Source organism: Chiloscyllium plagiosum, unplaced genomic scaffold (genome assembly GCF_037043375.1).
Source record: "Chiloscyllium plagiosum isolate Xiang-an unplaced genomic scaffold, Cpla_swu_hap1 HiC_scaffold_6, whole genome shotgun sequence".
NCBI lineage: Eukaryota > Metazoa > Chordata > Chondrichthyes > Orectolobiformes > Hemiscylliidae > Chiloscyllium > Chiloscyllium plagiosum.
In genome coordinates this window covers 93,781,469-93,805,728 of record NW_028270144.1, presented here as the reverse complement: position 1 = coordinate 93,805,728, position 24,260 = coordinate 93,781,469, and the positions used below count along the sequence as shown (strand labels likewise).

At 43.5% G+C, this 24,260-nt stretch overlaps 1 protein-coding gene across 1 annotated transcript in view; it reads right to left on the bottom strand.

Moving 5' to 3' along the window:
• The window catches only part of b3glcta (beta 3-glucosyltransferase a), a 141,305-nt gene extending 124,169 nt beyond the window's left edge, over window positions 1-17,136 (bottom strand). The window contains exons 1-2 of the mRNA XM_087988554.1: window positions 17,022-17,136; window positions 15,410-15,519 (exon numbers count right to left, since the gene is read on the bottom strand). Coding sequence (XP_087844680.1) covers window positions 15,410-15,519; window positions 17,022-17,136 — 225 coding nt within the window. The remainder of the gene's footprint in view (window positions 1-15,409; window positions 15,520-17,021) is intronic.
• Between the last annotated feature and the right edge of the window lie 7,124 nt (window positions 17,137-24,260).

Below are 24,260 nucleotides of genomic sequence, written 5' to 3'. Positions count from 1 at the left end.
CACACTTTAATTTCTGCTTCTAAGCAGATGATTGTATAGCAATGGTCAAGGATGTTCGGGCCTCAAGTGGGACAGGAGACGTGTTGATGCTATTGTGGTCACCTTGACTATCATATGAGATTACACAACATCTTGCAACACACCATCCAGGACCTTAGACCCACAGGTATCTGCTCCTGCTGCCTTTTCGGTGTGTCTAGAGGCCCTGCTGTCCCCCTGCAAAAATAAGGTTTTTCTCCTCCTTCAAGAAGCCACATCTGAACAGCTCCCCTACCATTTTGTGCCAAGCTTCAACGTCTCACAAGGTCAGAGTCACTTCCTGCAAGACTGCCATTTACCTTGCCTTTAAGAGATGCAGGATAACCTTAAACAGTGTAAAATAGTTTTAAATAGGGCTGGCCACTCACAGTATTGGTCCCTGTTCAGTCGACTAGTCAATCAGTGACATTGATATCACCAGCTGAGATTATTGCTGAAATTATTGAGATGGGCTGGCAGCATGGAGTTGGCATGTAGCCTGCAATGCAATCATAGTTAATCATGTATCATGTCTCTCAATCATTTTTAAGGGATATCAAATTTAGCACTATTTTTGCGCAAACATCAACTGAAAATTAAAATACACGTTAAGCCACAAATTCTGCACTCTAGCCACTGGTTCCATCCCTGTTCCTGACCAATGTTTTATTTAACTATATTTGTAACCTTTTTGTGCCATTTGAACACTCAGCGTTGGGCTATAATCTGCTCTATATTTTTTATTGCCCCTGGACTCAACAATTTCAATGCATTCCTTCCATTTTCTATCCTCCATGAACTTGAACTCCAACAAAACTACATTCTAATGAAAAGTCACAAGTTAACTCTGTTTCTGTCTCATAGCTGCAACCTGTCCTACTGAGTATTGCTAGCATTTCTATTTTCATTCCAAATCTCTGCATCCTAATTCACATCAAGTCAGTTACCCAATAACACCATACTTACGGAACTACAAAAGTTCCCAATCCACTGACACTGATTTCAAAATTCTCACTCTCATGTTTGTAACTCTTCACAGTCTCACTAATCCATCGGTCAATAACCCCTCCAGCATTACAACCAGTCAAAACATTGGGCACCATGAATTACATTCACTTCAGCCATCCCTTACAGTGTCCACGTCCAAAGCTCTGCAATCCTCTCCCTAAATCCATTCCACTTCTTTTCCCTGCTTTCAGTCATCACTTGAAATCCTCTCTTTAACCAATCTAAGCCAACATATCCTTAATTTAGGTCTAGAACATAGAACATAGAACAATACAGCACAGAACAGGCCCTTCGGCCCACGATGCTGTGCCGAACATTTGTCCTAGCTTAAACACCCATCCATGTACCTATCCAATTGCCGCTTAAAGGTCACCAATGATTCTGACTCTGCCACTCCCACAGGCAGCACATTCCATGCCCCCACAACTCTCTGGGTAAAGAACCTACCCCTGACATCCCGCCTATACCTTCCACCCTTCACCTTAAATTTATGTCCCCTTGTAACACTCTGTTGTACCCGAGGAAAAAGTCTGACTGTCTACTCTATCTATTCCCCTGATCATCTTATAAACCTCTATCCAGTCACCCCTCATCCTTCGCTGTTCCAATGAGAAAAGGCCTAGCACTCTCAACTTACCCTCGTACGACCTATTCTCCATTCCAGGCAACATCCTGGTAAATCTCCTCTGCACCCTCTCCAAAGCTTCCACATTTTTCCTAAAGTGAGGCGACCAGAACTGCACACAGTACTCCAAATGTGGCCTTACCAAGGTCCTGTACAGCTGCAACATCACCTCACGACTCTTGAATTCAATCCCTCTGCTAATGAACGCTAATACACCATAGGCCTTCTTACAAGCTCTATCCACCTGAGTGGCAACTTTCAAAGAGCTATGAACATAGACCCCAAGATCCTTCTGCTCCTCCACCTTACTAAGAACCCTACCGTTAACCCTGTATTCCGCATTCTTATTTGTCCTTCCAAAATGGACAACCTCACACTTGACAGGGTTGAACTCCATCTGCCACTCCTCAGCCCAGCTCTGCATCATATCTAAGTCCCTTTGCAACTGACAACAGCCCTCCTCACTATCCACAACTCCTCCAATCTTCGTATCATCTGCAAATTTACTGACCCACCCTTCGACTCCCTCTTCCAAGTCATTAATAAAAATTACAAACAGCAGAGGACCCAGATCTGATCCCTGCGGAACTCCACTTGTAACTGGGCTCCAGGTTGAATATTTACTATCTACCACGACTCTCTGACTTCGATCGGTTAGCCAGTTCTCTATCCACTGGCCAAATTTCCCTCTATCCCATGCCTCCTGACTTTCCGTATAAGCCTACCATGGGGAACCTTATCAAATGCCTTACTAAAATCCATGTACACTACATCCACTGCTCTACCCTCATCCACATGCTTGGTCACCTCCTCAAAGAATTCAATAAGACTTGTAAGGCAAGACCTACCCCTCACAAATCCGTGCTGGCTGTCTCTAATAAAGCAGTGTCCTTCCAGATACTCATAAATCCTATCCCTCAGTACCCTTTCCATTACTTTGCCTACCACCGAATTAAGACTAACTGGCCTGTAATTCCCGGGGTTATCCCTCTTCCCTTTTTGAACGGGGCACAACATTCGCCACTCTCCAGGCCCCTGGTACCACCCCCGTTGACAGTGAAGACGAAAAGATCATTGCCAACGGTACTGCAATTTCCTCTCTTGCTTCCCACATAATTCTAGGATATATCCCGTCAGGCCCGGGGGACTTGTCTATCCTCAAGTTTTTCAAAATGCCCAACACATCTTCCTTCCTAACAAGTATCTCCTCTAGCTTACCAGTCCGTTTCATACCCTCCTCTTCAACAATACGGTCCCTCTCATTTGTAAATACTGAAGAAAAGTACTCATTCAAGACCTCTCCTATCTCTTCCGACTCAATACACAGTCTCCCACTACTGTCCTTGATCGGACCTACCCTCGTTCTCATCATTCTCGTGTTTCTCACATACGCATAAAAGGCCTTGGGATTATCCTTGTTCCTACCCGCCAAAGATTTTTCATGTCCTCTCTTAGCTTTCCTAATCCCTTTCTTCAGCTCCCTCCTGGCTATCCTGTATCCCTCCAACGCTCTGTCTGAACCTTGTTTCCTCAACTTTATGTAAGCCTCCTTCTTCCTCTTTACAAGACATTCAACCTCCCTCGTCAACCAAGGTTCACTCACACGACCATCTCTTTCCTGCCTGACAGGTACATACATATCAAGGACACGTCGTATCTGTTCCTTGAAAAAGTTCCACATTTCAATGACATCCTTCCCTGACAGCCTATGCTCCCAACTTATGCTCCTCAGATCCTGTCTTGCAGCATCGTATTTACCCTTCCCCCAATTGTAAAACCTACTCTGTTGCACGCACCTATCTCTCTCCATAACCAAGGTGAAAGTCACAGAATTGTGGTCACCATCACCAAAATGCTCACCCACTAACAAGCCCATCACTTGTCCTGGTTCGTTACCGAGTACCAAATCCAATATGGCCTCCCCTCTGGTCAGACAATGTACATACTGAGTTAGAAAAGCTTCCTGTACACACTGCACAAACACCGCCCCGTCCAATCTTCTTGATCTAAAGAGCTTCCAATCAATATTTGGGAAGTTGAAATCGCCCATGACTACTACCCTGTGGCTTCTGCACCTTTCCAAAATCTGTTTCCCAATCTGTTTCTCCACATCTCTGCTGCTATTAGAGGGCCTATAGTAAACACCGAACAAGGTGACTGCTCCTTTCCTATTTCTGACTTCAGCCCATACTACCTCCAAAGGCAGATCCCCCTCGAACTGCCTTTCTGCAGCCAAGTCTGTGTCAATTTTTGTCTGATGACACTTCCTATTGATCTGTAATTCTGCCCACAGTTCAACAATTCATCAACTTCTAGTTTTTAGTTCACATGTGAAAATTGGCCATTTAGAAAGGATGCCAGAGGATCATTTTGCATCAACTCATAATCCAGGAAGTTACTGACTTCAGCACAGAAAGGAGAAAAAAAGAAAACTTGGAGCACAAAATTGATGTTTAAATAAAACTCTTTCACTCACACTGAAATAAAGGGATTGATAACAGAAATTAAAAGATGGAAGACTTTCCAACATCATCATAAGACAGATCACCACCAAGTACATGAACTGCACAGAACTTCACAACATCACTGCCACCTAGTGATGATTTTAATTCTTGAAGAACAACTCTGGATACTTAGGGTATTATTAGCAACTCATTCAACCCAAAAGCTTTGAAAAGGAAAAAATCAAAAGTAATTTGTTTAAGTGTTAAAGGAACACTCCAGATAACTACCTTAACCTTCAGCAAATTACCTTCATATTGATTTTGGGGCTAGGCATGGAAACGATGTACAAAGACACAAATCATCAAGACAGGGCAAGTAGGTTATAAAACTATACAGTTACTTTGGTTCACATACAGAAAAAGGATATAAAAACAAAGGAGATTATGCCAGAAATTTATAAATCACTGGTTAGACCTTTTCTGGCTTATTTTGACAGAAGGTTAAAATGTAAATACAGCAAGCAATTAGGAAGGCAAATGGCATTTCGGCCTTTATTGCAAGGAGTAAATGAGTAAGGCAGTCTTGTACTTTGTATAGGCTTTAATGAGATTACAACTGGAGGACTGGTAACTGAACCTTTTGGCCACTGAACCTAAGAAAGAATATACTTGCATTATGACCATAAGACCATTAACTTTAGGAGAAGAATAAAACCATTCAGCCAACCAGCCTATTCCGCCATTCAATCATGGCTGATGTGTTTCTCAACCCCATTCCCTGCCTTCTCTCATTAACTCTTGATCCCCTTTCCAATCAAGAACCTATCTCCATCCTAAATGCAGTCATTGGCTTAGCCTCCACAGCTTTCTGCTGGCAATAAATTCCACAGATTAACCACCCTCTGGCTTAAGAAATTGCTCATCTCAGTTCTAAACAATCCCTTCGGTCTGAGGCTGTGCCCTCAGGTCCTGGTATCTCCTACGATTGGAAAACATCTTCTCCACCTCCATTCTATCCAGGCCTCTCAGTTTTGATTAGAGAAAAGTACAATGAAGGTTCACTAAACAACTCATAGTAGGATTGTAAATGGTGAGATATTGAGCCAAATGAACCTATACTCCTGAGTTCAGAAGAATGAGTGTTGATTGACTGATCCTAAGAGAACTTGTCGAGTTAGATGTTAAGGCTGGTTCCTCTGGCTGTAGAGTCAAAAGGAGGAGGCACAATCACAGGTAAGGGGTCAGCCATTGAGAGCTTATATATAAGCAGATATTTCACACTGAGGATCCCTTCATTCTTGTATGGGATGTGGACATGGCTGGCAAGGCCGACATTTTTTGCCAAACCCTAGTTGCTCTTGAACTGATTGACTCAAAGAAATTTTGAGGGGGCAGTTAAGAATCAACCACATTGCGGAGGATCTGGAGTCACATGTAAGCCAAACCTGGCAATGATAGCAGATTTCATTTCATAAAGGATATGTGATCCAAATGGATTTTTACTGCAATCGACAATGGTTTCATGGTTGCTGTTACAAAGGCTTCTAATGCTATATTTTATTACATTTAAATTTCTATATCTGTCATGAGTTGTCATGATCTGGCCAATTCTACCTGGAATGGTGGTGGAATCACTCAAAAAATAATTTTAAAAGGAAGTTAAACAGATATCTATGGCCGGAGAATTTGCTGAGTTATAGGCAAAAAGCAACACACAGGATGAAACCCAACTGCCAGCTGATAGATCCAGCACAAGTATGATAGATCCAGCACAGGCCAAATGCTCTCCTTCTGTGTTGTACATGCATCAAGATCGAATTTTAAAGCTAAAATTATATAGAATATATTCCATTGAGCACTATTTCCATTATGCACAAAGTGCAAATTAGTTTTATCCAACAGCTTTCACCTTCTCCACCAATAGGCACTTGTCAGAAACAAACACACACTTGTGTACAAATCAGTTAGACACAGCAGCACTGTTCTGACAACTCTTAGCAGAAGCACTTATTCAGAGGTTAGAACAAAAAGCCCTTCCTATGATCCAGCCCAAGCTTTGGGTTCGCTATGTGGATGACACCTTTGTCATCACAAGAAGCAACAAATTAGAAGAAACCCACAAATAACATCCTTACTGGTATAAAGTTCATCAAATACGAAGAGAACAATAACTGACTTCCCTTCCTAAACGACACAGTAGAACTAGAAAAGCCAAAGGAGAGCTGCAGACCAACATCTACAGAAAAAGCACACACACGGACCAGATACACCACTATAGGAGCAATCATCCCAACACTGACAAACGGAGCTGCATCAGGACATAATTTAAATGAGTCACAACACACTGCAGCACCCAGGAACTACGAGAAGCCGAGGAAAAACACCTATACGATGTATTGAGGAGCAACAGGTATCTAATACACGCAGTCCACCGATTCCTGCACAACAGACCTAAACAAGAAGACACAACACACCCAGAGACTCTATCCACCCTGCCATACATTAAAGACATCTCGGAGATTATGACCAGACTACTCTGGCTCCTAGGCATTATGGTAGCCCACAAAACTACCACCGCATTGAAACAGCTCTTGATGAATTTAAAGGACCCTGTACCAACAACCAGCAGAACGAACGTCATATACAAAATACCCTGCAAGGACTGCAACAAACATTACATTGGATGGACGGGCAGGAAACTAGCCACCAGGATACATTAACACCAATTCGCCACCAAAAGATATAACCAAGATATATCACTGGCATTCATACACACAGGCGAAGAGGGACAACAGTTCGACTGGGACAATACATCCATCCTGAGACAGGCTAAACAAAGACACACATGGGAATTCCTAGAGGCCTGGCAGTCAAACCAGATGTCCATTTATAAACACATCAATTTGAATCCCATTTACCAACTTCTCAGAAAAAGTACTGGAAGTAATATCACCCACCATAATAGACCAAGACACATAAATAGCAAGCGGGACAGAACACCAGCACTTCAACTGGGGCTCACTTATGTTGTTACCTAGCATGGCGACGAAATGTCTGAGAACAAATTTACCAGCTCAGCCAGCAAACTTACAACCTCAATCTATTATTCACAGATGGTGTTCTTATTATTTCATCTTCCAAATATAGCTAAATATTCCTTCTGTGATATATGTAGTACATTTCATTAACACTCAGAATGCACCCTAATTAACAATTTAACTCTGAAAAATGGGAAGCTGCATAACATATGAATATAAAATATCTATCTACATCTCTGTCTAGATTTCCCTGTAAAGGAATTGTGCTGAATTTCTGCTGAAACTTGATGGGATGTAAATTTTCTCACTCTTTTGAGTCACGTCTTCTGCTGAAACCATGATATTGCTTATTTATACCATTCTGACCGTAACCTTCTGCAGCATCAACATGCAGAAGATCAACTTGCATGGGATTCCTAGATTTACATAAAAGAAATGGTGGCATAGATTTACAAGTAAAAATATAAATGAAATATGGTTCAAACTCACTATATCAGTGCAACTGAGATTTTGACAGGTTGATAGGGTTTTCCTTTTATTAATTAAAAATTCTCCTCGAGATCTGCACCGTAATCAATAGCAATGCTGTTAGTCTAAATGCTCCACAACTATTTCAAATTTTCACCCTCTCCCTCTCACATTCAGAGGGAACATGCAGCTAGAATGGCATTCCTAATGGGCATGCTTTTATGGAACAGGAGAAGGAACAAAAGAGGCAAGGGGCTCTGAGTATAAGGTGCAAAGCAGAGACTCAACCTGCTGTTATCTCAGATAATCTCTTCATCTTTCACCACATCTCACTGGTACCGCAGAAAATTAGGGTATAAGTTTCAAGTAGCATCATTTCTGTATAGTTGCAATCCAGAAATTTCCAGTCTCTAATCTAGAATGAATGTCACTTCCAATATTTATATAAAACTTTTCAACTACTTGAAGTACTATGCTAGCTGAAGCTCAGATTAGAGATCTGAGGGTCATGAAAATAAACCGGGTTTTGGCAATGTTCCTTCTAATTTTCTTTTACTGCAAAGGATGTTAAATTTAATGCCCGTTTTAAACTAAGTTCTTCACATGTTTTATGTTATCTAGTGTTAGTTGCTTCTGCCCTCACCCCTCAAATATGGAGAGAGTTAGTATTATTTCCATTCAATCTAACAAGGAGTGATTTCCTATTTTATTCTGGTTAGGTTACCATTATTTTGTAACTTACTTTTGCCGAGTAATTTAATTCATGAGTAACAAAACTAAATTGATGTATAAATTAGCATGCAGTTTTTGGTTCAATGCTGTATATATTTGATACCTACAAAATATTCAGAATCTGAGTCAGGGACTTAAGCTGTTAAACAGAAAATGCTAAACAGAAAATCCTAATCTTCCTCTGATATTTCTGGCAAAATTCCCAGTGGATAATTCTACAAAGTTCCTTCAGCAAGTGAAACCATGGTGACATGAGCAATGGAAATCTGCGCAGAAACCACGCTGCATTTTTACAGCATTAATCCCTGTATTCTTGTAAATAGGAGTTTAAAGGTCTCAAGGATTCTTTAGTGGCACAGTGAATGGGTGAATGTGTTGATATATACTGATGAGGTAAATGGCTAAGGCAGCAAGGGTGAGGGCTATACATTGCTGGGGATTGGGTGGTAGATGGGCAGAATGGCATTAGCGAGATCAGGGAGATTGTCAGTTGGTAATATACAACTGACAATGTCACCATGGTTTCACTTGCTGAAGGAGCTTTGTAGAATCACCCATTGGGAATTTCGCCACAAATATCCGAGGAAGATAAATGGATTGATTTTCCTGTTCAGCATGAGAAAGAGAGGTTCCAAAACTAAGTGAGAGATATTAATTACTAATGTATTACTGTAGTAGTAATTTTGCCAGGAGGTTTTCACCTCTTCAATCTGGGCTAAGTTGAAACTCAGGTCCTAGATGCGAACAATAAGTACATGATACCAAACTATCAGTCTATATCAGTCCTGCAATACATTAAAAATTAAAATGACATATCTTGAGAAAGAATATATTAACCTGTTCAAGAGGGACGGGATTCACCTGAACTGGAGCGAGACCAATATCTTGGTGACCAGGTTTGCTAGTGCTACAAGGGAGGGTTTAAACCTGATTGGCAGGGGGTTGAGATCCTCAGCAGCAGGGAGGCAATTGCAAGGCTGGAATGATGTACAGTAATCAGAAATAGTAAAGTGAAGAGGCAGGTCAGGCTGGAACACATTGTAGGGGATTTTAATTTTCCTAACATAGACTGGGACTGCCAGGGAGTTAAAGGCTTTGATGGGATGGAATTTGTTAAGTGCATTCAGGAACATTTCGTCAAGCAGTATATAGAGGGTCCTACTCAGGAAGGGGCAAAACTCGACCTACTTTGGGAAGTAGGGCAGGACAGGTAACTGAGGTGACAGTGGGGGAGCACTTTGGGACCAGCGACCACAGTTCTATTAATTTTAAAATAGTTATGGAGAGGGACAAAACTGGTCCAGAGGTTCAAGTTCTAAATTGGGGCAAGGAGAATTTTGATGGATTTAGACAGGAACTTGCAGGGGCTGTTGGGAGTAGTTTGTTTGCAGGCGAAGGGACCTCTGGCAAGTTGGAGGCCTTTAAAAGTGAGATAGCTAGAGTTCAAGGTCTATATGTTCCTGTAAGAGTGAAGGGCAAGGTTGACAGGAATAGGGAACCTTGGATGACATGAGATATTGAGGTTCTGGCCAGAAAAAAGGTGTGGCTCAGGTACAGGCAGCTGGGCTCAAGGGAATCCTAGAGGTATATAAGGGAAACAGGAGTTTACTGAAGAAGGAAATCAGGAGGGTGAAAAGGGAGCACGAGATAGCTTTGACTGAGAAGATTAGGGTGAATCCAAAGAGGTACTTTAAGTTTATTAAAGAAAAAATAACAGAAAGAGAATAGAGCCCTTCAGGAACCAAAGAGGACTTGTATGTGTAAAACCGCAAGAGATGGACGAGATTCTCAATGAGTATTTATCCTCTGCATTTACCCTGGATAATGACAAGAAGACTTGGGAACTTGGGGAAGTTAATGGTGGTATCGTGGGGACACTCCATATCACATTAGAGGAGGTTTTGAATGTATTAGAATGTACGAAGGTGGATAAATCTCCTGGTCCTGACCAGACATATCCAAGAACACTGCAAGAGGTCAGAGAAGAAATTGCAGAGCCCTGGCTGATATTTTCGCAGTCAAAAAGTGTGATGTTGGAAAAGCACAGCCGGTCAGGCAGCATCCGAGGAGCAGGAGAGTCGACATTTTGAGCATAAGCTCGTTACAATTTTGCATCATTTGTATCCTCGGGTGGGGTCCCGGAAGACTGGAGGATAGAGAATGTTGTGCCATTATTCAAGAAGTGAAAAGAAAAGCCTCTGAACTATAGACCAATAAACCTAACAGCTGTGGTGGGTACGTTACTTGAGAAGATTCTGAGGGATAAGATATACAAGCATTTGGAAAGACAGGGTTTGATTAGGACAGTCAGCACAGTTTTGTGAGTGGGAGATCATGCCTCACAAATTTGTTAGAGATCTTTGGTAAAGTGACCAGGAAGGTTGACAAGGACAGGATGGTAGACGTACTCTGTATGGATTTCAGTAAGGCCTTTGATATGGCCTTTGCTCTGTAAGGTTAGATCACATGGAATTCAGTGCAAGCTAGCGAACTGAATGCAAAATTGGCTTGATGGTAGGAAGCAGAGGGTAATAGTGGAAGGATGTTTGATGGACTGGAGGCCTGTGACGAGTGGAGTGCCTTAGGGGTCAGTGCTGGGCCTGTTGCTGTTTGCTTTCTATATCAATGATTTGGATGAGAATATACAAGGCATGATTATTAAGTGTCCTGGTGACACTAGAATAGGCAGTATCATGGACAGTGAGGAAGGTTATCAGAACTTGCAGCAAGACCTTGATCAGCTGGGGAAGTGGGCCGAAAAATCAAATGGAGTCTAACACAGATAAATGTGAAGTGCTGCATCTTGGAAAGTCAAATCATGGCAGGAGTTCATTTTGAATGGTACAGCCTTAAGGAATGTCATGGAGCAGAGGGATCTTGGAATTCAGGTTCACAGTTTTCTGAAAGTGGAGTCATGGATAAACAGGGCAGTGAAGAAGGCTTTTGGCACACTGATCTTCATCAGTCAGAGTACTGAATATAGAGGTTGGGAAGTAAAGTTGCAGTTATACAGGACTTTGGGTGAAGTTGCACTCGGAGTATTGTGTTCAGTTTTGGTCACCTTGTAATAGGAAGCATGAAATTAAACTGGAAAGAGTACAGAAGAAACTTACAAGCATGGTGGCTGGACTCAATGGTCTGAGTTATAGGGAGAGGTTGGACAAACTAGGTCTTTTTTCTTCAGACCTATAGGAGACTGAGGGGGGACCTTATAGAGGCATATAGAGAGAGAAATGCACTACAGAAATGTGAAGGTTGTTTAGGAAGCACCTGCTGATAGTGCTGGAAGGGTATGTCCCACTGAGGCAAGGAAGGGATGGTAGGTTGAAAGAACTTTGGGTGACAAGGGATGTGGAACATCTAGTCAAGAGGAAGAAGGAAGCTTACTTCAGGTTGTGGTGGCAAGGATCAGACAGGGCGATAAAAGGTTAAAGGTAGCCAGGAAGGAACTGAAGAAAGGACTTCGATGAGCTAGAAGGGGGCATGAAAAAGCTTTAACGATTAGAATTAAGAAAAGCCCTAAGGCATTCTACACACATGTGAGGAACATCAGGATGGCCAGAGTGAGGGTACGGCCGATCAGGGATAATGGAGGGAACTTGCGCCTGGAGTTGGAGAAAGTAAGGGAGATCCTTAATGAATACTTTGCTTCAGTATTCACTGCTGAGAGGGACCTTGATGTTTCTGAGGACAGTGTGAAACAGACTGATATGCTAGAACAGGTTGATGTTAGGAAGGAGGATGTGCTGAAAATTTTGAAAAACGTAAAGATAGATAAATCCCCTGGGCCTGACAGGATATGCCCAAGGGTACTACAGGAAGCGAGGGAAGAGACTGCCGTGCCTTTGGCAATGATCTTTGCATCCTTACTGTCCATTGGTGTAATACCAGATGATTGGAGGGTCGCAAATGTTATTCACTTGTGTGAGTTACAGACCAGATAGTCTTATATCTGTGGTGTACAAAGTATTGGAGAGAATTCTGAGAGACTGGACTTACAATGACTTGGAAAACCATAGTTTGTTAGAAATAGTCAGCATGGCTTTGTGAGGGGAAGATCATGCCTCACAACCGTATTGAATTCTTTGAGGATGTAACAAAATGCATTAATGAAGGTAGAGCAGTGGATGTGGTGTACATTAATTTTAGCAAGGTATTTGATAAGGTTCCCTATGGTAGGCTCATTCAGAAAGTAAGGTTGTATGGGATGCCCACACCTCCTCCCTCACCAAACCTGCACCCACACCTCCTCCCTCACCTCTATCCAAGGCCCTAAAGGAGCCTTCCACATCCATCAAAGTTTTACCTGCACATCCACCAATATCATTTATTGTATCCGTTGCTCCCGATGCGGTCTCCTCTACATTGGGGAGACTGGGCGCCTCCTAGCAGAGCGCTTTAGGGAACATCTCCGAGACACCCACACCAATCAACCAAACCGCCCCGTGGCCCAACATTTCAACTCCCCCTCCCACTCTGCCGAGGACATGGAGGTCCTGGGCCTCCTTCACCGCTGCTCCCTCACCACCAGACGCCTGGAGGAAGAACGCCTCATCTTCCGCCTCGGAACACTTCAACTCCAGGGCATCAATGTGGACTTCAACAGCTTCCTCATTTCCACTTCCCCCACCTCATCCTAGTTTCAAACTTCCAGCCCGCACTGTCCCCTTGACCTGTCCGGACTTGTCCGACCTGCCTAGCTCTTTTTCACCTATCCACTCCACCCTCTCCTCCCTGACCTATCACCTTCATCTCCTCCCACACTCACCTATTGTACTCTATGCTACTTTCTCCCCACCCCCACCCTCCTCTAGCTTATCTCTCCACGCTTCAGGCTCTCTGCGTTTATTCCTGATGAAGGGCTTTTGCCTGAAACGTCGATTTTGCTGCTTGTCGGATGCTGCCTGAATTGCTGTGCTCTTCCAGCACCACTGATCCAGAATCTGGGATACAGGGAAACCTGTCTGTCTGGATATAGAATTGGTGCTGGCCCATAGAAGACAGAGGGTGGTAGTAGATGGAAAGTATTCAGCCTGGGCTTAGTGACCAGTTATGTTCCACAGGGATTGGTTCTGGGACATCAGCTCTTTGTGATTTTTATAAATGACATCGATAAGGAAGTGGAAGGGTGGGTTAGTTTGCCACTAACATGAAGGTTGGTGGAGTTGTGGTTAGTGTGGAGGGTTGTTGTAGGTTGCAAAGAACATTGACAGGATGCAGAACAAGACTGATAAGTGGTAAATGGAGTTCAACTTAGAAAAGTGTGAAGTCATTCACTTTGGAAGGTCGTATTTGAATGCAGAATACTGGGTTAAAGACAGGATCCTTGGTTGTGTGGAGGAATAGAGGGATCTTGGGGTCCACGTCCATAGATCCCTTAAAGTTGCCATCCAGGTTGACAGGGTTGTTAAGAACGTATATGGTATATTAGCTTTCATTAACAGAGGGATTGAGTTTAAGAGCCACAAGTTTATGCTGCAACTTTATGGAGTCTTGGTTAGATCACACTTGGAACATTGTGTTCAGTTCTGATCGCCTCTTTATAGGCAGGATGTGCAAGCCTGACAGAGGATGCAGAGGAGATTTACCAGGATGCTGCTTGGACTAGAGGGTATATCTTATGAAGAAATGTTGAGGGAGCTAGGACTTTTCTCATTGGAGCGAAGAAGGATGAGAGGTGACTTGACAGAGGTGTACAAGATGTTGAGAGGCCTAGAGTGGATAGCCAGAGACCTTTTTCCATGGCAGAAATGTCTATCACGAGGGGGACAAAATTTAAGGTAATTGGAGGAAGGTTCAGGGGAGATGTCAGAGGAATGTTCTTTACACAGAAAGTGGTGGGTGCGTGGAATGCACTGCCAGCTGTGATAGTAGAGTCAGATATATTAGGAACATTTAAGCAAATCTTGGATAGGTACATGGAAGTTGGTATAATGAAGGGCATGTATGTTAGTCTGATCTTAAAGCAGGACAGAAAGTCAGCACAACATCGAGTGTCGAAGGGCCTGCACTGTTCTAAGTTCTGTAAGATCATGAGAGGCACTCAGTCTTTTTCTCAGATTTGGAAATCGAGGACCAGAGGTCATGAGTTTAAAGTTAGAGAGGAAAGAATAAAAGGGAACCTGAGGGGCAGAAGGTGGTACACATATGGAATGAGCTGCCAGTGGAAGTGGTTGAGGTGGGTACGTCAACAACATTTAAAGGGCATTTGGACAAATACATGGATAGAGAAAGATTAGAAGGATATGGGCCAAGTGCAGGGAAATGGGATTAGCGTGGACTGACATTTTGGCTGGCATGGACCAGTTTTGGCCAAAGGACCTATCTCAGTACTGTAGGATTCTATGACTCTATCACTCCTTGTCATAATTTCACTGGTTTCTGCCTCTGCTCCCTTTACTGTAGTTTAAATATAAAGTACAAACATTCTAACCGATTATGTTTTTTTCTAATGTATTAAATATGTAGGGCAAATCTATACATTTGCATTTTGGGATTTGTGATATATTGGGAAGTATGCTTACAAATCCAGTAATAATGGCAAAATTGAATGCTACTGATTTGAGATAGATTAGCATCAGTAGCTTTAAATGTCCTAATGATAAATTGTCAGTCCATTTTACACTACACTGGATTTTCCTCTGACTTTAAGAAAGAAGGAAATCAGGTCCAGTGTAAAACAGTTGGCCAATTCCCTGGTGTCCCATTTTGAGTGACTTCACTCTCATTGTGTTCACATGTCTTAGGCTTCAATCGGCATTAAAAAACAAATCAATGCTTTTTCCTGGCTTTACAAAGTCACCTTAAGTTCAGGACTTTTTGGCACTTTACACAACAAAGAAAGGAGGAAATAACATCAGCGTAGCATTACACAGAATCTAAAATAGCATGGCATTTCTAGGTTAGTAAAAGGAAAGACACCAGTTCTTTATAGTGGTACAACTACAGTATTGAAACTGTCTAAATATTAATTTCAAAGCCAAGCTATTTTATCCTTTATTGCATAAAGATGCAAAACAATTTAATTTCTACGGCATGGATTAGCATGACTACCCATATCCTCTTCAGATACTTGCCTGAGTTAAAGCTTCCGCCTGCTGTAAGATATCCTGTCTGAGCTTTCTTGCTTGAGTCACATGGAAGGATTGCTTTTGACTCTGAATAACAAAAACAATTTCATCGATCTCTGTAAGACAAAGTAACATGGAAGAATAATGCACAATTGTGTTAACATATACAAAATCTGTTTTGATATAATTTTTAGCAATAAGGACTGTTCAAAATGATTCAGTTTCCAATATTGTTTGTTTTGCAAATGCGCTCACTCAAAAGATTAGGTATTACTTCCGTAAAACTACAATACTCCTAAGGTATTTGCAAGACAAGTGGAAGCACAGCAAAATTCCTTCCACTAAGTCCCAATATTGCACTTCTGAGGCATCTTCCAGTCCAAAATTGCATGGCCTATCTGAACGAAACTGTCACTCCAATACCAACAGCTACGGAATGGTTTTGTCTCCTGGATTCATGCCGAATAGGATTGTAGCTGCTGAAACGTTTCTCCCCGTATAACCAATAGCCTCTCTAGATCCATGATGATTACTTATCTCATCTTGTCTGGGAATCTCTTGCCCCCACTCCAAACTCCTAGACACAACCCATAGCCTCCAAACTGTCAATCCCCCAACTCCATACAGCCCGCTGCTACCTTCTTCCCAAACACTTCAAACAGAACTACCCAGGTAGACATACTGTTTTTGAGGTAAAAACAATGACTGCAGATGCTGGAAACCAGATTCTGGATTAGTGGTGCTGGAAGAGCACAGCAGTTCAGGAAGCTCCTTGGATGCTGCCTGAACTGCTGTGCTCTTCCAGCACCACTAATCCAGATACTGTTTTTGAGTTTGCCCATCCCCCACAGAACTTAGTTATTTCTATGTTTATTTGATTTTTTTCTCCCCTTCCCACCTACATTCATAATTCTTCTGATGCTTTACATCAGTTTCAGAAGTTCCTGACACCAGCTGCTTCCTTTTCACCGTGAAATCCCTTTATATGTCCGTTCCCCCATCGGACGGTCTCAAGGCTCTCCATTTCTTCCTGGAGAAAATGCCTGAAAAGCCCCCTTCCACACTCCCCTCCTCCACCTGGCCTAGCTCGTCCTCACCCTGAACAACTTCTCCTCTCACATTCTTAAGATAAAGGTGTGGCCTGAGTACCTACATGGGCCCCAGATATACCTCTCCCTTTGTGGGGTTCCAATCCTACTCGGGCCCTTCCCATAACTCTCTCTCTGCTACACTGATGACAACATTGGTGCTGCTTCCCTCTCTTCATTCAGACTTGTAAAAATTTATCAATTGGACTTCCACTTTCCACTCTGCTTTCACCTTCACCTAGTCCATCTCGGACTCCGCCCTTTCCTTCCTCTCTGTTTCCATTTCTGTGGACAGGCTGGCCACCAACATCCACTACAAACTCACTGATACCCACCTTTTACTGGACTATACATTCTCACAACCTGCTTCCTGTAAAGTCTTCATTTCACTCTCATAGTTTCTCTTTCTCTGTTGCATCTGTTCTGATGAGAACTCAATCCACAAGGGGCCTCACAAATGTCCACCTTTTCTCCAAACTGAGAATTCCCCACTAGCATGGCTGACAGAGCACTTAGCTGTTTTGACTCACTTCGCACACTTCGGCTTTCATCCCTCTTCTTCACTCCCTCATACAACACTGATACAGGCTCCCTGGTCCTCACTTTCAACTCATCAGCATCTACATCCAGAGGATCATTAGCCATCATTTCCACCACCTCCAGCAGGATGATCCCACACATCCCCCACTCCTTCCTTGTCAGCATCTCACAGAGACCATCTCCTCCAGGACACTCCAGTTCACTCCTCCTCCACTCCCAACACCCTCTCACATCCACATGTACCTTCCCATACAATCACTGAAGCAGCAATGCCTGCCTTTTTACCTCCACCCTCTTCCCTATCCAGAGCTCCAGACACACCACCAGCAATTTACCTGTGCTTCACTCAATCTAGTCTACTATATTCACTGCTCACAATGTGGCCTCTCCATTTTGTAGATGAAGCGTAGACAGGACGACCGCTTTGCAGAATACTACATTCTGTCTGCAAAAAACAGCTTGACTTCCAGTTAGAGACAAAAAAAACTGCAGATGCTGGAATCCAAGGTAGACAAGCAGAAGACTGGAAGAACACAGCAAGCCAGGAAATGTCAGAAGGTGGAGAAGTCGACATTTCAGGTGTAACCCTTCTTCAGGACTTGACTTCCAGTTGCTTGCCATTTCAACACCCCACTATGTTCCCTGGTTAATATTTCTACCTGAAGTTTGCTACAATGCTCCAGTGAAGCTCAGCACACACCGGAAGAACAGCATCTCATTTTCTGCTTGGGAATCCTGCAGCCTTCAGGAGTCACAATCAAGTTCAATCATTTTACAACCTGAACATCTTTTTTCATGTCCCTTACCCACTACTACACCTCAGGCCCTGTCATGACATAGGCTGCTTTCAGCACAGCTAATCCATTTTCACATATTTGGGGTCCCCCATTATCAGCTTTTCTTTCTCCCTGGCATAATATCATCCATCTCTTTGTCTGCCTAACTATCAATTTCCCTCTCCGGGCTCCATCTCCATTCTTCTTCATTCCCCGACCCACCTTCTGTCTTCAGCATAAATACCACCTTTTTCCTAGATCAGTTCTGAAGAAGGGTCACTGGACCTGAAATGGTTAATTTTGCTTTCTCTACACAGATGCTGCCAGACCTGCTGAAGTTTCTCCAGTAATCTCTATTTTTGTTCCTTGCCAGATGCTTTCGTTGAGCTTGTGCAGTTCACTTGAATGCACAAAACCTTTTTTTGTGTGTGTGACAACGTACACACATGAACAATAATTCACAGGAGCCATTATGTGAGCTGCCTGCACAGTACCTTCCAGCGTGTAACTTAAACCGTGCAAGTTATAGGAAACAGTAGGCTGAATTATATAAGGGATCAGGTTCCTTCTTCTCTTTCTCCAGCTACAGCTATGAAGCCCACTAAGGGAAAATTGGCTACCCCACAGCCATTGGCCATTCATAAGTGGCAGTAAGGACAGGAATCCCGCCTCAGAGAGCTGCCAGCCAATCAGAATAGTGAAGTGAAAACTGGGTAAGTGCATAGGGTCTCAGCAGGTACCAACTGAGAAGGCACCTAGCAAGGGAGATTTAGAAGGGAGATGGCTTGGGTTTGAGACACCATGATGGGAATTGGGAATTGGGAATACGGGATGGCAGTTTTGCAGGAGGTAAGGTGGGAAGAGTTGTAATCTAGGTAGCGGTGGGAGTCAGTTGGTTTGTAAAAAATGTCAGTGTCCAGTCGGTCGTCATTAGTGGACGGCTACCTGGATTACAACTCTTCCCACCCTACCTCCTGCAAAAATGCCATCCCTGTATTCCCAATTCCTTCACCTCTGCCGTATCTGCTCCCAGGAGGACCAGTTCCATCACAGAACACACCAGATGGCCTCCTTCTTTAGGGACCACAATTTCCCTTCTCACGTGGTTGAAGATGCCTTCCAACGCACCTCATCCATGTCCCGCCACTCTGCCTCAAACCCAACCCCTCCAACCGTAACAAGGACAGAACTCCCCAGTGCTCACCTTGCACCCTACCAATCTTCGCATAAACCACATCATCCAAAGACATTTCCGCCACCTCCAAACAGACCCCACTACCAGGGATACATTTCCCTCCCCACCCATTTCCCCTTTCCACAAAGACCATTCCCTCCATGACTATCTGGTCAGGTCCATGCCCCCCTACAACCCACCCTCCCTTCCTGGCACCCTCCCCTGCCACCACAGGAATTGCAAAACCTGTGCCCACACCTCCCCCCTCACCTCCATCCAAAGGAGCCTTCCACATCCATCAAAGTTTTACCTGTACATCCACCAATATCATTTATTGTATCCGTTGTGCCCGATGCGGACTCCTCTACATTGAGGAGACTGGACGCCTTCTAGCAGAGTGCTTTAGGGAACATCTCCAGGACACCCATACCATTCAAACCCACCGCCCTGTGGCCTAACATTTCAACTCCCCCTCCCACTCTGCTGAGGACATGCAGGTCCTGGGCCTCCTCCACCGCCGCTCCCTCACCACCCGACGCCTGGAGGAAGAACGCCTCATCTTCCGCCTCAGAACACTTCAACCCCATGCCATCAATGTGGATTTCACCAGTTTCCTCATTTCCCATTCCCCCGCTTCACCCAAGCTCCAGCCTTCCAGTTCAGCACCGTCCCCATGACCTGTCCTACCTGCCTATCTTCCTTTCCATCTATCCACTCCACCCTCCTCTCTGACCTGTCACCTTCATCCCCACCCCCATTCACCTATTTTACTCTTTGCTACCTTCCCCCACCCTCCTCTCTGACCTATCATCTCCATTCCCACCCGCACCCACCTATTGTACTCTATGCTACATTCTCCCCACCCCCACCCCCCTCCCATTTATCTCTCCACTCTGCAGGCACCCTGCCTCTATTCCTGAAGGGCTTTTTGCCAGAAACGTCGATTTTCCTGCTCCTCGGATGCTGCCTGACCTGCTGTGCTTTTCCAGCACCACTCTAACCCAACCCCCATGTGCAAAATCCAGTTCACTGCATGTGATAGTCAATAGGTCTTTCATGTTGAGCAAGTTGAAAATCAGACTCTTTAGTTTCACACATTAGTTAACAACGAAGAGAAGCAAATGACTTGAGATTAGCCTTGTGTTTATGCCATTCTTATGCCAAGCGCTGAAATAAGGAAGTGTGTTGTGAAATGCCCTCAGTCAAGATTGAAACCAAAAAGTGTTCTTTTGGTACACTTAGTTTGACATTCCACACACTAAGGTTCCACATCACTGAGCCTTATACTATAAGGATATAATAATACACAAAACCTCATTTCGCAACAATTTCTATTGATGCAACATTTCAATACAAAGAGGAAACTGCAACACTCACAAATAGGAAACAGGAAAATATTAATATCTAACTGTCATTCCTTCTCTGTCAACGCTAACTTGCAATCTCTCTTGATCCATTTTAACAACAGCGCTTTCCTTTTTTGCTGTGATTACGTTAAAAATACAGGCTCTTTCTTTCTACATCCTCATGCTGTTGAAATCAAGATTTTAAATGTAACCTTGTTGACTTCGACCCTGGACAAAAATTGGGATAATTTGTAAGTCATGTGTCTGACTGGTAAAGGAGTGAGTTTTTCTGCAGTTCATTCTCTGGGCCATGGACATTAGCATTCCACCTCAGGAAAAGCAAGTTACAATGGCACATCAGGACATAGATGTTTTGGTTGCTGCAATTCCAGACATGGGGAAAGAACATCAGATGGCTGTTCACTGCTCCTCTCACTTGTAATTGGAGATTGTTCTATAGGATTTGAATGACGTTTCCAAAGACTGGGTGAAAGAGCAAAACCTCCACAACCAAGCAAATGTGAAGGGGAGAGACTAAGTCAACAGGCAGTAAGAACACGCTCAATCCAACCTGAAATAATGCTCTAAAGTATCCACAATCTCAGGAGGGAACAACAGGTGAGTGACATTACACTTGTGAGAGCAAAGCCCAAACATTCTAACTTTCCAAGGCACCTCACAACTCAGCAGCCAAAATGCTCAATCATCCTATGCACCTCTTGTACCCATGCCTCACAGTCACCCTCTACAAAGGATTTCCTTCTTTCCTCAGTCTGTTGGGCTTTCTGTCATTGTGGGACAGATAGCAAACAGCTTACAATCTTCATGATCAATCTCCCTTGACTTGAATGAGACTTGCTGACAACTAAGACAAGCTTATTGGCTTGGTGCCTGTGCTTAATGGCATGGCAAGGCAGAAATAAGTCTTGTATTGCTGACTGAGGGGACAAAGTTCAAAAAGAAAGGGCAAGGGAATGCAAGGCTGAAATATTGTGAGCATCCAGGTCGGTTCCGTGTAAGTGTGACAGTGCCTTTATAAGGAACATTACAATGCCAACTTCCAGTGCACCCCAAGAAGAGCACTGAAATGCAGAAGCAATCTATACATGGTTTGGAGATCTGCCATGGAGATATGCCAGGAGGGTTGCTAGAGGATGGCACATATCAGATACCAATGTTCATGGAAGTGCAATGTTTGCAACCTATGCCTTTGGAGCATGTCCTGAGATGTTGATGCCCAGTGTCCAACATGGAGGTTCTTCACAGCAAGCAACACACTAAATCTGGCAGGAACCTGCTGTGGTTCCATGTCGAGTTTTTTCAATGTCTAGCTTGTTTGGTAAGATAGAAGACTGAACATTTATGAGGCAATTTCAGCATTCAATGAGCAATAACTACCCCTCAACGGGCAATTTGTCATTACCAAGAGAGAAACTCGCCATGTGGTTGTGAAAAGCACAAACGATGGAGAGAGATGCTGCCTATGTCCTACAGGCCTCGCTGGAATTCTCATTCTGTAGTACAGAGAGCCACAGAGTCATACAGCATGGAAACAGATCCTTTGGTCCAACCAATCCATGCCAAACATAATCCCAAACCAAACTAGTCCCACCTGCCTGCTCCTAGACCATATCTCTCCAAACACTTCCTATTTATGAATTTATTTAAATATCTTTTAAACGTTGCAATTGTACCTACATCCACCACTTCCTTAGGAAGTTCATTCTCCATGTGAACCACGCTCCGTGTTAGAAACTTGTCCTCTATGTCTTTCTTAATCTCTCTCCCCTCACCTTAAAACTGTGCACCCTGGTCTTGAAATACCCCATTCTAGGGAAAAAAATAACGATCATTAACTCAATCAATACCCTTCATTACTTTATAAACTTCTATGAGATCACCTCTCAACCTCCTACGCTCCAGTGAAAGAAGTCCCAGTCAATCCAGTCTTCCTTTATAACTCAAACCTTCCATACCTGGCAACATTCTGATAAATCTCTTCTGAACCTTCTCCGGCTTAATAATATCATTCCTATAACTGGGTACCAGAACTGAACACAGTAATCTAGATCTCATGGGCATGGGTAATCCGTGGGCGGCACGGTGGCACAGTGGTTAGTTAGCACTGCTGCCTCACAGCGCCAGAGACCCGGGTTCAATTCCCGCCTCAGGCGACTGACTGTGTGGAGTTTGCACGTTCTCCCCGTGTCTGCGTGGGTTTCCTCCGGGTGCTCCGGTTTCCTCCCACAGTCCAAAGATGTGCAGGTCAGGTGAATTGGCCATGCTAAATTGCCCGTAAATGTATGGGTGGGTTGCGCTTCGGTGGGGTGGTGTGGACCTGTTGGGCCGAAGTGCTTGTTTCCACACTGTAAGTAATCTAATCTAATCTCACCATTGCTCAGGTCACTCTGACTCCTATTGGATTCCACCTGTTACTTCTTTCTGAGATGATGTAAACTGTACAATTCTTTACCTTCCACATTTTCATATCCACCTAAAACACTAAATTCAAGTCACTCAACCTAAAATAAGTCTGACTTCATGACTCAGGTTCTTGGATTTCTTTCCACATCTTGTCATGTTCTGCATTATATTCTTCGCAATGTCCTTTATAGTATTAAAAACTTGGGCATTCTCTGTTTAGATGAGACCATAAGAAATAGGAGTGGAAGTAAAGCAATTCGGCCCATTGAGTTCACTCCACCATTCAATTATGGCTGATGTGCATTTCAACACCACTTACCCGCACTCTCCTCATACCCCTTAATTCCTTGCGAGATTTAAGAATTTATCAATCTCTGCCTTGAAGACGTTTAACGTCCCGGTCTCCACTGCGCTCCATGGCAATGAATTCTACAGGCCCACCACTCTCTGGCTGAAGAAATGTCTCCTCATTTCTGTTCTAAATTGACCCCCTCTAATTCTAAGGTTGTGCCCATGGGTCCTAGCATTCCCAACTGATGGAAACAATTTCCCAGCATCTACCTTTTCTAAGTTATGAATTATCTTGTAAGTTTCTATTAGATCTCTCCTCAATCTTCTAAACTCTAATGAACACAATCCCAGGATCCTCAGCCATTCATCATATGTTAGGCCTACCATTCCAGGGATTATCCGTGTGAATCTCCGCTGGACACGCTCCAATGCCAGTATGTCCTTCCTGATGTGTGGGGCCAAAAACTGGACACAGTATTCTAAATGGGGCCTAAGCAGAGCTTTATAAAGTCTCAGTAGCAAATCACTGCTTTTACATTCCAACCCTCTTGAGATAAATGACAGACTCAACCACAGACTCAACCTGCAAGTCAACCTTTAGAGTATCCTGTACTGGCACTCACAGATCCCTTTGTACTTTGGCTTTATGAATTTTCTCACCGTTTAGAAAGTAGTCTATGCCTGTGTTCTTTTTTCCAAAGTGCAAGACCTCGCACTTGCTCACATTGAAATTCATCAGCCATTTCTTAGACCACTCTCCTAAACTGTCTAAATCTTTCTGTAGCTTCCCCACTTCCTCAGTACGACCTGCCTGTCCATCTAACTTTGTATCATCTGTGAACTTTGCCAGAATGCCCCCAGTCTCTTCATCCAGATCATTAATATATAAAGTGAACAGCTGCATCCCCAACACTGAACCCTGCGGGACACCACTAGTCACTAGCTGCCATTCCAAAAAAGAACCTTTTGTTCCATCTCTCTGCCTTCTGTCAGACATCCAATCCTTAATCCATGCCAGTAGCTCACCTCGAACACCTTACTCAGCAGCCTCCCGTGAGTCACCTTATCAAAGGGATTTGGAAGTCAAGGTAGGTAACGTCCACTGGGTTTCCCTAGTCTAACCTACTTGTTACCTTTTCAAAGAATTCTAACAGGTTTGTCAGGCACAACCTCCCCTTACTAAATCCATGCTGACTTATTCTAATCCGTCTCCGCACT